The following is a 15,180-nucleotide window of genomic DNA, read 5'->3' as shown; positions in this document are numbered from 1 at the left end:
ATATGTGTGTGTGTTTTTTAAGACCTATCAAATCAAATTTGTGTCTGCAAATGCCCTTAGTTGTGCATCTATCCACTGGAGCCTGGCTAACCTACCCAGTATCACACACTTAAAGAAAATGGACCCTCCCTCTCTCAGCACCTATCAGTTGCCAATAGTTCCTCAGCTAAGGGTGGGCCTTCTCCACTTCGCCACTTCTGTGATGGGATTTTGTCTGGCTTATGCTTACAAGGGTTTGTGCATGCTATCACCATTACTGTGAGTTTTTGAGTGTTTGCCCAGCAGTCTGGAAAACTAGTAAACAGCCTGGGGGTCTGGGGTAGGGGTAGGGTTTCCTGGGAAGGAAGATAGAAAGCAGTGATTTAAAGTGGGAGAGGAGAATAATGATATAAGAAGGGTTAAATGGGGTGGGGAATGGGAAGGAGTATGGGGAGGGTTAACTAACACTAAAGGCCTTTAGGAAAAGTCATATGGAAACCTACCACTTAGGAGCTTCTTAAAGTACATACATATACAATATAAAAAGAGATTAAAAGGAGTTACCTTATAATGGGGGTACATTGCCCCTACTAGACACCATAGGCTAACAAAGAAAAAGCCCAAAAGTCTGCTTTGGGTTGTCTATGGGGTGCTCAGATGGAGAAAATTAGTGGGCATTTGGAAATCTGAACAATTGGGTCCTATTTCACCTTCTTAGGCCCATGTTCTTTGAGTGTTGAGATTTTTATCAATACATGTCAATCATGCTTCCCCAAATCTCTAGACCGGATGGAAAAAAATAGCAAGTAATAAAAAGAAAACAAAAATTCAGCAACCAGGGCCAATAAAAACAATTTTAAAACTCTTTAAAAGTGAGATTGTAGAGTCCAGTTAATGCTTAAAATAGGGAAAATTCCTTCTTGGACCACTTTGGGCAGGAAGGCATCCCATATACAATTCATTCAGAGCCCATTAACATGAGCACACCTGCCTACTTTATAACAAGTACACAGCAGAAGAGAGCTGGAGAGCTTTTACAAATCTATGATAGAGGGATGATGGAAAGAGATGCTTAGACATGCGGTGCTAAAGTGAGACTGAAGTGCTCTGTTTAAGGCCATATGAATACAGGGTGTTGTAGTCAGGACCCAAACACAGATTGTCCACCTCCTGGGTGGCTGCCATTCCACCTGCCATTAATTAAGAAGGGGACCTGTTCAAGGCAGCAGGGAGCCACAGCCTTCATAGCCAAGGATCTAGATGATTTAATCCAGTTTTAGGAAAGAGGTTTTATAGTGAGCAATTGTGTCATGGTTAAGGAATTAATTGCTAATGAGTCATTAATTCTGCCCACTATTGTACAGTTAACAAGCTAAGCCCAGATTATTAAGAACTGGTCCTCAATTAAGGGAATGACATTGGCTACAAAGCATAACACCGGCCTCTGGAAGAGTTGGGCACCCCTGCCTGGTGCTGGCTGCTTTGCCTTTCTCAGGCTGGTTGATACAGTACCTGTGTGGACAGTCACTTCTTTTAATTAATATTGTCTCCCCTGGAAGTCTTTTTCAGCCTTCCCCTTCACAGGAGTGTTGGTGGAAAGCAACACTTTCAATGGCGCCAAAGGAGTGGGATGGGTGAGGTTGGAAGTGAGGTTAGGAGACTAGGGTGGATGAGTGGAACATCACCAAAGGCAGATGCCTGGGGCTGTAGGGCCTGCAGTCTGAAGGTCCTTACTGTACACTATTTGGGGGAGGTATATGCTGATTGGAAGCCTGCACACATGGGCTTGGATTAGAGCAGCTGCTGCAGAGACTTTCAATAACCCACCTAGAGAGGGAGATTGGCACTCCTTCCCCCACCTTACCAGATTCTAGATGAACTGAGCAGAGGGTGGAGTACACACTGGACCCTCTTCCCTAGTTTGACATTTCCCATATCTCCAAATATTAAATAAATGCTTAGAATAATAGAGTGTGTTCCCACTTTATTATACCAACCTCTGGTCAAATCCCAGTCCCTTTAATCCCATCCCACCCACTCCAGACTACCCCATCTACAATCACAGGCTAGGATGTACCAGGCCAAGACCTGGTTCTCAGTGCCAGAAACCAAGATAGGTACTGCCTGGTATCTGATGAAGCCATAGCACAGAACCCCCAGGACACCAAGCAAGGGGGATTCTACTTCATAGCTGCCCTCTGGGCCTTGAGACTCTGAAGACCTGCCACTAGAAGAAGCCTACACCTGGAGAGAAATTGGGCAGCAGGCACCACCAATAGAAGCTGAGAGGCATGATGTGCAGTGTATATCCATAACCCTGGTCTTCACAGTTGGGGGTTGGGGTGGGCAGTCATCCTTATGACTCCATATCTCCAAGTGGTCCAATGGGACACATTCTTCTCCACCCCACCAGGCTCAGCACTCTAGCCAACTGCATGACCCAAAGTGGAAAAGTGCTCAGTGCTGTATGGACCTGCAGGACTGGGCTCTCTGGACAGAGGAGACTTGTCTTTGGGATGGGGGGATGACTGAGGGAAATAGGGGAGGGAGACAGGAAGGTGGGGGTGGGGAAGGGTTTTCCAAGGCCTTCCTCTTTGATTGATTGGAGCCAGCCTAGGTATCAATGCTTGGAATGGCACAGAGCCTTTTTCCTCTGAACCCAGTAAGACCATTCCTAACTGGTTCTTGCTTCCCTTTAGACACTAATGGCCTCCTAGAGCCAAACCTATAGTCTTGTTATGGAAGCTTCACAAACTAGGTGACACCAGTTCTTGGGGACCTACCCGGGGAGACCTTTTTCTCTGGGTCACTGAAACCTATCAATCCCAAGCCCCAGAGCCAGCAGTTCAAATTTGGAAGCCCACTGCCCCACCTTGGCCAGGGCCTCTGTGACCTGCCAAGTGCATTCTTGTAGCCTGAACTTGAGCCTTGGTTCAAGTTTTCAAGATCCCTGGAGTTTTAGTGCTCTTTGTGACAAATTGCTGTCACCCCCAATTAAGTACTGGATTCCTGTCCCACCTGTGCCCTTGCTCCTATGGTGGCCAGTAAATCTTCCACTCTTAGATCTGAGAACTGCCAAGAGATGAGGGTGCATCTAAATCTCCCAGAAGGAACCACAACACACACACACAACTAGCATCCACCCTTCAGGATCTCAATTCCCAAGCTCTTTTTAGGAGTTGAAATAAGGAGAGCTCAGGGCTGTGAGTTAGTTTTCCATTCTTCCTCCCAAACATATTTTCTATGATTGCCCCTTCTTACTCTACCATAAAGTTTCATGGGAGAATGAATGCTCTCCTAAGCCATCTCTCTAGGACTAACAGTAACCCATTCTCAGATTTCAGAGAGAAGTCCTTGAAAAGGACTATTGCTCAGTAGTAGAGTACTTATCTAGCATGTTCAAGCTCCATAACACACACACACACACACACACACACACAAATATTACAAATATTAATGGTCACTGATGGCCTCTCATGCACAAGCACTCACTCCTCTAAGAGAATTGCCTCTACTCAGGCCCCACAACAACCCTATCAGGAAGGCACAATTGGTCCTGTTTAATAAAAGAGGAAATTGAGGCACAAAGATATTGTCTTAGTTTACACTATTTGTGTTGTTGGGACACTGTCTTCTGGGTATGACTTGGCAATTGCTCTCTTGAACTATCAGCAGCTATAATTACTTGCAGAAGACCTGCACAAAATTGGGCCCATTAACTCTCTGCCGTGGGGTGGGGATGACAAGGGCCCATGGTCCCTCCCCAAGTATGTTAACAGTTGCTGAGAGAGAGTTTTTCAAAGATGTAGCTGCCCATAAGTTACTCCTGCTTCTGTAAGTAACCCCAATTAAACACATTGGTTGAGTAAGCTGCCTAACAGAACTGGAGTAGGCAGTCCAGTCATGATCACAGTGCATGTTTAAGAAACCCTGGGAGTAAGCTCTCCACAGTCACTAAAGGAAAAAAGAAGCATGTAAAAAACAACAGAAAGGAGACACAGAATATTCATGGAGATGAACTAAGAACATCGAAGAAGATGCTGGTGGTGGGACCAGCATGGTCACAGATGTCCAGGAATGGGGGTTAGCAGAAGGTGGGTTAAGCAAGCACAATTGAGCTGGGGTCAGTGAAGTGGAAATAAACTGTTTCTATTAAAACTAAGGCATGGGGTTGAAGAAATAGCTCAGCAGTTAAGAGCTTGCTGCTCTTCCAGAGAACACAGGTTCCAGTTCCATTTCCAATACTTGCATAGTGGCTCACAACCATCTCTAACTTCAGTTGCAGGGCATCTGACACCCTCTTCTGGCCTCTGTGGGCACCAGGCATGCGGATAGTACACATATATACATTCTGGCAAATCACCCATAGGCATAAAATAAAATTAGAATCTTAAAAAAAATAGCAACAACAAAACACTAGGGCATAGGCCTGTGAGACTCTCAGTGGGCAGAGGTGCTAGCATATAGGCCTAAGGACTTGAGCGTCACCTCAGAATCCCACAAGTTTGTCCTTTGACCTCCATATAAGAACCAACCCCCCCCCACAAATAAATTTAAAACTAGGACATTAAAGAATGTAATAGAAGGTAGGACAAACTGAAAGAAGCTGACATGCACATTCATTGTACAAATGCTCCTTTTTCTTGCTAAGACCTGCTATCATTCCCTGGAGGGAACCTACAGGTACTATTCCTTACATCTTGGAGAAAACAATTATTTCTTACCATTTACTCTGGGGAGATCTGGGGATACCAGCTCTGACTATACATTGCCCTAGCATCTCAGGACCCACAGGGCAAGTACTGAATCCTGCCACTGCCCTCCTACAGCCAGCCTTGGGATAGTTCCCCACTTCCCTAGTCAGTGTCTAGAACCCAGAGCATCTGAGGAATCCTGCTGAGCCAGAGGAACTGCCACAACTGGCGCGATGCCTTCCACCTCCTTTTTTGGTAACGAAAAACCTTCAGCGGTGATTCCATTTGCCTTTCACACCTGGAGAGCCAGGGTCTATTTAGAAGAGGAAAGGGAACTGGAGAGACTCGTTAATATGCTAGGGACCCACGAACAGCAACTGGTCAAAGCTAAAGCTCCAAGCCACAAGCTCCCGGATGCACAAGCGGGGTGGGGGTTGAAGAACCCATGCCACACGGACAGTGGTCCAGTCTCCAGGGTCAACGGGTGACATAGTGGCCTGAAATTGACGGAGACCCAGGGATTCTTTCCTTGCACCACAGCCACAGAACTGCAGATGCAATCCAGGAGCCGTGGGCGAGGAAGAGCCCTCCTTGCAAGGGCTCTCCTTGCGAGCTCTGAGGCCTGGGGCGCATCTTATGCGCCAACTCTAGGTTGGCGGATGCAGAGCGAGGTGGGCAGAGAAGAGAGCCCGAGGAGTCAAAAAAGTCTCTTGGCTTCAGTGTTTGAACCAATTTCATCACTCTGGGCAAGGGCTGGCACCAGGTCAGTGACTAGAAGTAATCTGAGAGGGCCCTACGGCCAAGGTAGATTGGAAAGGGGAGATGTCTAGGGACTCCTCGGTGTCAATTTGGAAGGTGTACACGTTTGGTACTGGGGTCAAAGTAGCAATGGCAGCCCGGCTATTGCATAATAATAATAAAAAAAGAAACGTGGGAAGACTTAGGCAGCTAAGCTGTAGACTGATGACCTCCTACAAGCCCGTCAGCACCTGGGAAGGACAGTGAATTGCCCCGTCCTGGACCGGTACGATTCTCTACTACATCAGAGTCCCCAGAATTTTCAGGAGCTCCTGTGCCACCCTGTGCACGGGGTTCATAACCGGGGCTTCCCGGCATCCCTACCTTAACCCTCTCTCCGCAGTCCGAGAGCACGCTTAATATTACATCCAATACAGAAAACTTTAATTTTTCCCCAAAATATTTTCCAAACTAAGTTTACAAACAGTTTCTAAGCTATTTTTCGGACTCTCCTTTCTTTCCGCCTGGAACATACAAGGTCAAGATCTCTGGTTCCCTAGGCCAGTAGGCTCTGATGCTCAAGCGCGCATCGTGACCAGCAGGGCCCACAGTCTCTGCAGCAGGTTGGAGCTCCGCTGGCCTCAAGGTTGGCCCTTCCCTGAGCGTCAGGAGCAGGTGCCAGTGTCCCTTGGGCGGATGCTTGCGGACAGGACCGTGAAAGAGAAAGGGGTGCCCCCGGGGCACATGCACGTGGCTCGAAGCCAGCTCCCAGCACGTCCCCCAGCGCCTCTAGAGGGCCTACCAGGGCTTCCCGATGGCCTGGATGTGCTCCTTGGCCTTCAGACGCAGGGCAGCGATGCTGCTGTTGCGCGGGTCCGCCTCGTCCAGCGAGAACTTGTCCCCGAAGCCGGGCCCGCAGTGGTAGGCGGGAGGCGGGGGCCCCAGCTGTTGCAGGCCCGCGCCCAGCGACTGGGAGTTCAGGAAGGGCGGCGGCGGCGGCGGCGGCGGCGGCGGCGGCGTGTAGCTGGTGGGCAGGCTCTGCGCTGGCGGCCCGAAGCCGGGCAGGCTCTGCAAGGTCGTGGCACCCCCACCGGACAGCGGCGGCCCGAGCCAGGACTCCAGCGGCAGGGCGCCCCCGGGAGGTCCGCCACCGTTGCCTGGGCCAGGCCCGAGGGGGGCCAGAGCCGCCGACGGTGGGGAGCGACTGAAGGAGAGGAGGGGCGAGTCCTGCAACTTCATGGAGGACACTTCCAGCTTCTCCTGCCGTCTCCATTTGGCCCGTCGGTTCTGGAACCACACCTGCCAGAGGAAGCCCAGAGGCCTTTGGTTATGGCGCAAGCTGGAGTGCCATCCCAGCCCAGAGCCGGCTTGCCAGCTTGACCCCACTCTATCCCCAAAGAACACTGGGACTGAGTATTCCACTGCTAAAAGGAGTCAGAGCTTTCTTTTACCTCCTTGGTCCCTCCTCAACCCTCACCTTTGATTCCATCCTGTTTCTTTTCTTTTCTTATGCATACATTTTCTTTCTATTTTTTTTTTTTTTTTTTTTTTTTTTTTTTTTTTTTGTCTCTTTCCTTCTCTCTTGCCTCCCTGGTGTGGGTGTCTTCCAGTCTCACTCCAGTCCTTCAAAGCATCCTCACCCCTTCTCCTGTGTATCTCACCCTTGGCTATGGTTATATCTGCTTCCAGATGCTCAGGGAAAATGGAAAAAGTGAATTTAACCCTGCAGTTAGACCGCAGGACTTTGAAAGCAAATCTCACCAAACTTCTGGGAACTCTTGGGTGGTGGCCTCTCTGACACTTCAGTCTGGGACCTTGCTCGCTGTGTGGTGCAGGTCTCTATTGCTGTGTTTGCCTCAGCCCCTCTGTGTTTCACTAGTTCCCTTTCTCTATTATAAACATAAGTATACTGCATGTTGGCAGTGCACATGTTAAAGTGCAATTGTTTCTGCAGATTCCTGGTTATGCTAAGTAGATAAAAGCAAACAGGTTTCTTTTATCCCATGTATATTTCAACTGTTACTCTAATAAATTCTCATCTTTATTTCATAGGTACCTGTTTAGTATTTCTGGGACTTCTATAAATTGCTTTCAAAGACTACAGTTGTTTAAGTGTGTTGTATCTATTTTCACATTATGGAGCTTTGCCATTCTCCCTATATGTTAGGGAATGTTGTGTACAAGGGATCCCCCCCCCCTCTTTTTCACATAGGAAAAGCCCCTGCCAAGATCTCTATTGTTTCTTCCTCTGGATTCTCCATTACTGATTTGATAATAAAGCACCAGAAAGAATGCCAGCAGTGTTTTACCACTATATCCTGCTCATAAGCAAAACCGAGAGTCGGTTTCTTTCAATGAAGATTATGAAAGAACTTTGGCCAAACGGGTGGCCCCAGGGTTATATTTATGAGTGTGGAGATAGCTGCAAGTACCTATGGGGAAAGCGATTCCTTAGCAATAGGAGAGCCCAGAAAGCAGAAACCCAGAATCTGGGCTGGGTGGAGGAGGGCCAACTATGTGTGAATCTCAAACTTGGAAGAAAAAGAGAACAAAAATTTAAGTATCTCTACACAAGGTTTGTCAGAGGACTCAGCCACCAGAAGACAGATTTGCAGAGTAGAAAAAGAGAAACGTTCTCCTCCTGAGCTTCCCTGGCTCTCTGCTCCATCCCTGCAACATCAGTTCTAGTCCAGTATGGATCCATTACCTAGGGCTGTGCGGCTGATGATACCTGTCTTCATCTTAAGTTCTTCCTTCTTCCTAACCATCCCTCTCTCCTCCCTAGACAATAAGTGCTACAATTTCCAGCCGTTAATGAAATCTATAGATGCACAGTTCTGAACAAGGAGAACCTGAACTGTCTTTGGTTAGTTAATCCTGAATTATGTTAGGGAGTTGGGGTTTTAAAACCATGACTTTTACTTTCAACCTAACCCAAGCACAAAGACAAAAGGCGGGAACTTGCCCAGGTTTACTCTAAAGACACAGCTAAAAGTGCCCAGACTCCCGAGTATTCTTACTGCCTGGAAATCCAATTTATCACACACAAATACTCCATCTTAGTTCCGCCTCCTCTCAAACGCATTGAAATTGGTTTCCAGTGTCTCCCTCTCTGGCCTCTTTAGACTCCCCCAATTTGGAAGTCCTCCCAGATTTTTCACAGACGACTAGCAAATATTTAAGGCTTCCAAATATTTTAATGATTGAGGATTAAAGATAATTCAGCTTTAATTAAAGAAAAAAACCTCTCCACAATAAAATGAAAAGGTCTTCTGGAGGGTGAAGGTTGGTTAGAGGTAGAACAGAGAAGGAAAAGTCAGTTTCTTAAATTCACAGAAAGTTTCAATCACCATTCTCAAGGAAAAGAGGTTTTCATTTTCTACAGCTGGTGACAAGGGTGGCTTTTGGGGCCTCCATCAGCTGCCCCCAGGGCCCTTGCTCTTATGCTTCAGTTCACTTTGTGCCCAGCACAGCCCAACTCCACCCCGACTGCATCTAATGAACTGTCAACCTCTCAGTCTCCCAAGACATTTGCAACTTTTCCTTTTTTAAAGAGGGAGGCTCCAAAGGTACATTTTTCTATAAATTATATTCCTCGAAGGGTGGTACGTGGAGAAAGTTGAAGATCTTAGACGCTGCTCCTGAGCTCTGAGCGAGCCAAACTGTGGTGGTAAAGTCCTAAACAAGGCCACGCCCGGGATCCAAAGAAGCACCGGCTGCAGTTTTGTTTCTGACCCTCCCAGGTCCCGGTCCATCAATCTGAGACCTTTACCTGGACCCGAACCTCGGGTAGGTTGACCTTGCCGGCCAGCTCTTCGCGGCTGTACACGTCAGGGTAGTGGGACTTCTCGAACGCTCGCTCCAGTTCGTGCAGTTGGTACGTGGTGAAAGTGGTGCGGTTCCGTCGGTGCTTCTTCTTGGGCTGTTCCTCCTCCGACAGCTTTGCGTCGCCTGTCGCTGGTCCAACCAACACCCCGGGGCTCGGCCGTGCCTCTCCTGGCTCCTTGGGGCAGCAGGGGCGAGAAGCTTGGGGGAAGAGGCCCCAGAGGTCAGAGACACGCTATGGAGCATCGCTGAGGCGATTTCACCTACCTGCAGTCCCTGGCTACCGGTGGAGCCTGAATTGGCCTGGGGAGATCCGGGATGGAAGCTGCAAGGGGTCCCTAAGCTTTTTCTGATCTCAAGTTGGGCAGCCCCCAAACCCCAAACCAGTAGCCTATCTAAAGGTTAAGGAAGGGGTGCTCTCCTCTTGCAGAGCGCTCCAAGTGCCTGAGAGCCGGGTTGCGCACTCACCTTCGTACTCGGGCACTAGCCCCGGGACTGGCGGTGGGGACGGTTCTGCGCCTCCTCCCGGAGCCTTAGGGCAGGCAGGCCGTGCACCCAGTCTCGGATCCCGTTCCTTTGGGCCCCGGGTACCGCGTTCTGCTGGGAACGTACCTAGGATCCCATCATCCTTGGTAAACCCCAGGATGGCCTCGATGCTGTGCAGCCGCGACGTGCTACCGCCTGGGCTGCGGAGCAGGTGGCCAGCGAGCGAGAAGCTCCCCTCGGCCATGGCTGGCGCGCAGCCCGGCAGGTGCATGAAGAGGCGGGCGTGCGCTTTGCAGACTGAGGCTCGACGCCGGCTTTTCTCTACTGTGTACTTCTAGAATGGGCACAAGACAGGTCGGACCAATGTCAAGCCCAGCGGGCACGGCTGCTCACGCTGGAGCTCTGGAGGTAAGCAAGAGCTTGGACTGCGCTGCAGCAGCTGGAAGTTCGACTTCAGAGTAGCGGGGACTCCGGGGGCGAAAAGACAGAAGCTCGCTCGCCCCAGGCTCCTCCTCTCTCTCCCCGGGTCCCAGTCCTTTCCCTCGGCCCCTCCCCCTATAGAGGGGCGGGTCCTTCCCCCGGTCCGCCTCGGGTCCTAGCTGGCACTCGGGAAGCCCTTCCTCTTGACATCTTCATTCATTTTCAACGCCAGAAACACATTCCAAGTACTGGGGATAGGAAGTTCGACAGGAGGGGACGCCTCCCCGCCCTCAGCGGGCGATCTCTCTCACCCGAGTACTGCCTCAGTGGGACTGACTTTCCAGGGTTCACCTGTCCCTTCTCTGGATTCACCTGTGCTCTCCTGCTTACCTCCTCCGCAGAGCTGGCCTGCCCGACGGCACTCGGAAGTTCCCAGCCCAGTCGAAGGCTTTCCAGTTACACCCAGGCGTTGGAAGTCTGACCACAATCTCTTCTCGTTTTCACATCTTATACTCCTCTCTCAGTTTCTGTGGTTCGATGTCCCAAATACCGTTCGTGTGTGTGTGTGTGTGTGTGTGTGTTCCTTCTTTCTTTTCTTCCTCTTCCTCCCCCTTACTCCTCTCCCCGTCTTTGCTTGTGTCTGTTTAAACTACTCTGTGCCTACCTTCTCCCCAGGCAGCCTTCCCTCAGTCCAGCGGGAACCCCAAACGGTGGTGGGGCCATCTGTGCTTGTAGAACCAGTGACCGATGTGGGAAGCCATGAATGCTGAAGATCTCAGGGTTCACAAGAAATTCTTCTCGAGAGTTATCCTGAAAGGATAGGGTTCTTAACTGAACCACGGTGATGGACTACTCCGTCCCCACTTCACACCTATGAGATGACCCCAAACTGGCAGAGACAGACAGACCTTCGCCTGAGGAGAAGGCCCTCCTGCACTTCCCTGAGCGTTAGCGTTCTAATCCTCTTGAATTCCTTCCCCCTGGAGGGCCCCTAGAGGCTTGCTTGACCCAGAGCGACTCAAAGGCTCAGCGGAAGGATGATCGTCGTGGGGGTCAGGCCGCTGATGGGCCACTGTGTACACCGCACCTCTGGAAGCCTAGGCCAAGACCCCAGGTGGTGCTCAGCCTCCCTCGAAGTGTTCACCTGAATGTGACGAAAACGCTTCCACGGAAGCGTCCCCTATCACACCCCAACTGGGACCCACATCCCAACTCTCTTCTTTCTGGGCTCTCCGATCTCCACCCTGGCGGCCTCTTCTGGATCTATCTTCCTTCCTCCCCATTTGGACGCAAACATTTTCCATCCCCCCTGCGGAGCTAACGGTGGCTGGTCCTGCTTGTCACACAGTAAGGGAAGGGTGCAGATAGGGAGGGGATCTAAATATGATCAAAATATATTGTATGAAATTCACAAAAAATCAACAAAAAATGAAAAACTAAGAGGAAAGACCAGCGCAGCTGGCTTTGAGGAGTTTGCCTTCCAATTTGTGAGATGGGACAAATGAATAAACAGGGGAAGCACCTCCTTGAATGTAGGGAGTTTTGAGTAGCTAATTACACTATCAGTTCTATTTTTAGTAAAATTGTAAAAATATAAAGAAAAGGGGCAAGCAAATTACCTGGCAGTGGCTTGAAACTGAAGTACTCAGTTCAGGAAGTTTAAATTTAAGAAAAGTTTATTAGGACTGAAGATATGGCTTACGGTACAGTACTTGCCTAACATTGCATCAGGTCCTGGGTTTGCTCCCCAGCACCAGTAAAATATAAACATTACAAAAAAGAAAGAGCTGTTAATGAAAATTAATAGCACTTTAGAGATTTCAGAACCATTTACATTTTTCTCATCCTCTGAACCTGGAAACCCTGTGAGGTGAGCAGGGCAGGACTGTTGGCTCTTGTTTTTTTCAGAAGAGGAAACTGAGGCTCATAATGAGATAGCTAGGAAAAGGGGAGGGGGGTGGGACCAGAACTCTGATCAGCTGACTCCTAGTCCTATGGTTTCTGGCTGCATCTTGCTGATGGTTATTATTGCAGTTTAAATTTTTTGAATTGAATCAAAGTGCTTCCTCTCACCTGGGACCTGTCTTTAATCCCCTACAGAAAGGCTGGGTCCTATGGCTGCAGTGGAGTCTGATAAGCCTTTGGGTACCCAACCATTCAGTGAGACTTAGGTGCCTTGGGAGAGGGTCTCCACAGACCAAATGAAGCCTGTCTTTCTAGGTCGTCTGGAGTGCTAACTGAGGCATCCACCCATCCTGCAAACAGCCTGGTGGCACCCCCAACATGTCTTACCTCCCAGTTATGTAGAGCCAGTGGTTGAAGTGCTGAAGCAATCAATTAGAAGGCAGCTGCCAGGAGAATTCATTGGTATTTGTTTCACTCCTGACTGAGAATGTGTTTTCTGTAAACCTTCCTGATATTAAATCCATCTCTATAATCACCACAAGCAAAGGGGCAGCATTTCTTAAACTGCCCAGAAGCTGCCGATGGGCTCTGGTCCTCCTTTTCCACAGTTAATTCCTGCTCAAACTGCCCAACTCCCTGCATAGGTCCCTGTGAGATGAGCTTTTATTTACTGTTTATTAGAATCTCAAGAGAAAGGCAGGAAGGGCTTCAACAGCCACTAGTGAGGCCTGAGGGCTAGGGACTGCCTTTGTGTGGGACATAAAGAGCCAGTCAGTACCATTGTGGGTGCCATGGAGGGTACTCCAAGCAATCAGCCGGGGGTCATTGTTAGAGGCTAATCTACATGTATATTTCCCAAGAACTCGTTTAAGGAAGATGAATGGACCCAGCCATGTCCCTAATTCTCCTAGCTGGAGCTGCATTTTTCTAGTAGTTAAGCCAGTTCATAATCAGCCGTGCTTCAGCAAAAGTGGGGAGCCTGGCTTCTGAACTCCTCCTCTGTTTAATTCATTAATTCATTAGATGGAACATAGGAAACGCCCTCTTCCCAGCCCCCACCTGTGATGGATCTTAGACACAGATAGAGCCCTATTCAACTTGGCAGGATTAGGAGCCAGCATTTCTAGATGTGTGTGGAGGGGTTGGGGGGGTGGGGGGGTCTAGTACCAACTGGCTCTGTTATTATCTTGGATGCATGTGAAGCCCCCACTTTCTAGAAGTCTGCTACATGCACTATTTCACCTGCTGCACTCTGAGGAGAGAAAGACATTGGGGAACAGCTTCTCTGGACCTGGGATAGAGAGAGGGTTACCAGTGAATCAAGGCCATTTTCCCCTCTCTAGTAACTTTCTCTCTCAGCACTACCATCTGTTTGGGTGAGAAATCTCTGTTTATGGGCCTAGAGGATATCACTTCATAGAGTATGTAAAATCAACTCAATTATCTGCATGTAGATTAGCTCATGAGTGATGCATTTTATGTTTTAAAGCATGTATACATGTATATTTAATAGTAGATGCAGGGAGAACATCAGTTGATGGTCCAACCCAAGCTTTAAGGCTTAATAACCACAACAGTGACTGGTACAGAAAACTATATTGGGGCAGTACTGGCTCCCCAACTGAACCTAAAGCCCATTCAATGGGAGGGAACTCATGTGTGGTACTGTAAACATAGCCAAAAACATATGAGTAGAGAGGTCATAGATTTTAAAGAAAACCCTAAGGCTGTCACATCCCTAGACAAATGTAATTTCTCAGTATGTACTAAATATGGATCATTGTATTTACAGACAAGTATGCCAGTCACCACTCAACAAAGAAGCTTCTTTTGCAATAGAGACTGTTACAGAGTTGTCTGTGAAATGTCCAACCATAAGTGATGAATCTATAATGGAACCTATATACCTAAGACTCATAGAACATAGTAGAACATGGGGCAGAGAGAATACTAATGCATCTCTCAACTCTCATCAATGAAGCTCTCTCATGCAACATAGGACAATAAACCCAGGGTGCAAGGACCATTGTAGAAGAGGGAGTGGAAGGATTATAAGAGCCAGAGGAGGAGATGCATGACAATATGGAAATAGAGCCCTACAGGCTCTTGGGACCTGGCTCATATGAACTTACAACAGTGGTGACAGAATGCACAAGACCTATACAAACTCCAGCAGACAAAAACCCAGCATAGAACTGTGGAGTTGGGCAACAGGCCCCACTCTTTGCTGAAGAACTATTGAAAAACTGATTACTATTTGGTGAAGGAGAGCTGATCTTCTTTAAGGGAGTGACTCTAGATAGGCTGACTAGACCCCAGTGGATGAACTTGCACAGATGGATGTCAGGGGACACTAACTTGACTTGATAGGCCTTAACATAAATGACAGGATGCATGAAATCCAGTGGGAGGGCTCTGGGATGGTGCTGATAGGGAAAGGGATATAAAGATGATTATGATGTGTTTGAAACATGCAAAAATTCAATAAAAATATATTTAAAACTATTAGATGCACTTTAATCCTAGAACGTTCTTACCTCTATCATTCTGTACTCGGGATCATCTTTTTCACTTACCTAATGCACGTTCAATCAAGTAACTTCACTTTGGCTTTAGTTAAAGCAAAACAAAACTCATGCAATCATTAAACACACACACACACACACACACACACACACTCACTCTGAAGCTAAATAAGTTCAATTGAAGAGCTAAAATATATATAATACAACCTATTGTTTTTTGAATACTAACTACTCCAGCAGACATATGCCGTATTCTTTTGAGCATTTTGCATGATTAACCCAGTCCTGACAATAGCTGTATACAGTAGGCTCTTTTTATCTACTCCACAGAGGAGGACACAGGCAAGATCAGTTGTTTAACGTCACAGAACTTATTTCAGGTGGAGCCAAGATCTGGACTCATGTGTTTTACTCTATTATGCATTTAGCACTCATGCGTACCACTTTCCAGTGGGGTATGTTTGTATACCTCTGCCTATCAAGCCTATGGTAACTGGGGAGGTTGAGGCAGTTGGTTCCTGATCAAGTTTCTCTCCATGGATGAGCTTCCCAGGAATGAACTTCTGACTTCTCTTTCTTGCTCTAGGTACTTTCATATCATGGGATAA

The 15,180-nt window shown here is 48.2% G+C and overlaps 1 protein-coding gene across 1 annotated transcript; it reads right to left on the bottom strand.

Moving 5' to 3' along the window:
* Positions 1 to 6,209: 6,209 nt before the first annotated feature.
* On the bottom strand, positions 6,210 to 9,993 carry Rax (retina and anterior neural fold homeobox). The gene is made up of 3 exons (XM_008840033.1): positions 9,705 to 9,993; positions 9,184 to 9,437; positions 6,210 to 6,710 (listed from the first exon to the last, which is right to left on the bottom strand). The coding sequence occupies exons 1-3, from the start codon at positions 9,991 to 9,993 to the stop codon at positions 6,210 to 6,212; spliced, it is 1,044 nt and encodes a 347-aa protein (XP_008838255.1).
* Between the last annotated feature and the right edge of the window lie 5,187 nt (positions 9,994 to 15,180).

This window comes from Nannospalax galili, unplaced genomic scaffold (genome assembly GCF_000622305.1).
Source record: "Nannospalax galili isolate Female #2095 unplaced genomic scaffold, S.galili_v1.0 scaffold819, whole genome shotgun sequence".
Lineage (NCBI taxonomy): Eukaryota > Metazoa > Chordata > Mammalia > Rodentia > Spalacidae > Nannospalax > Nannospalax galili.
Note: the sequence above shows the minus strand (reverse complement) of the source record. Positions and strands in the feature narration are given on the sequence as shown.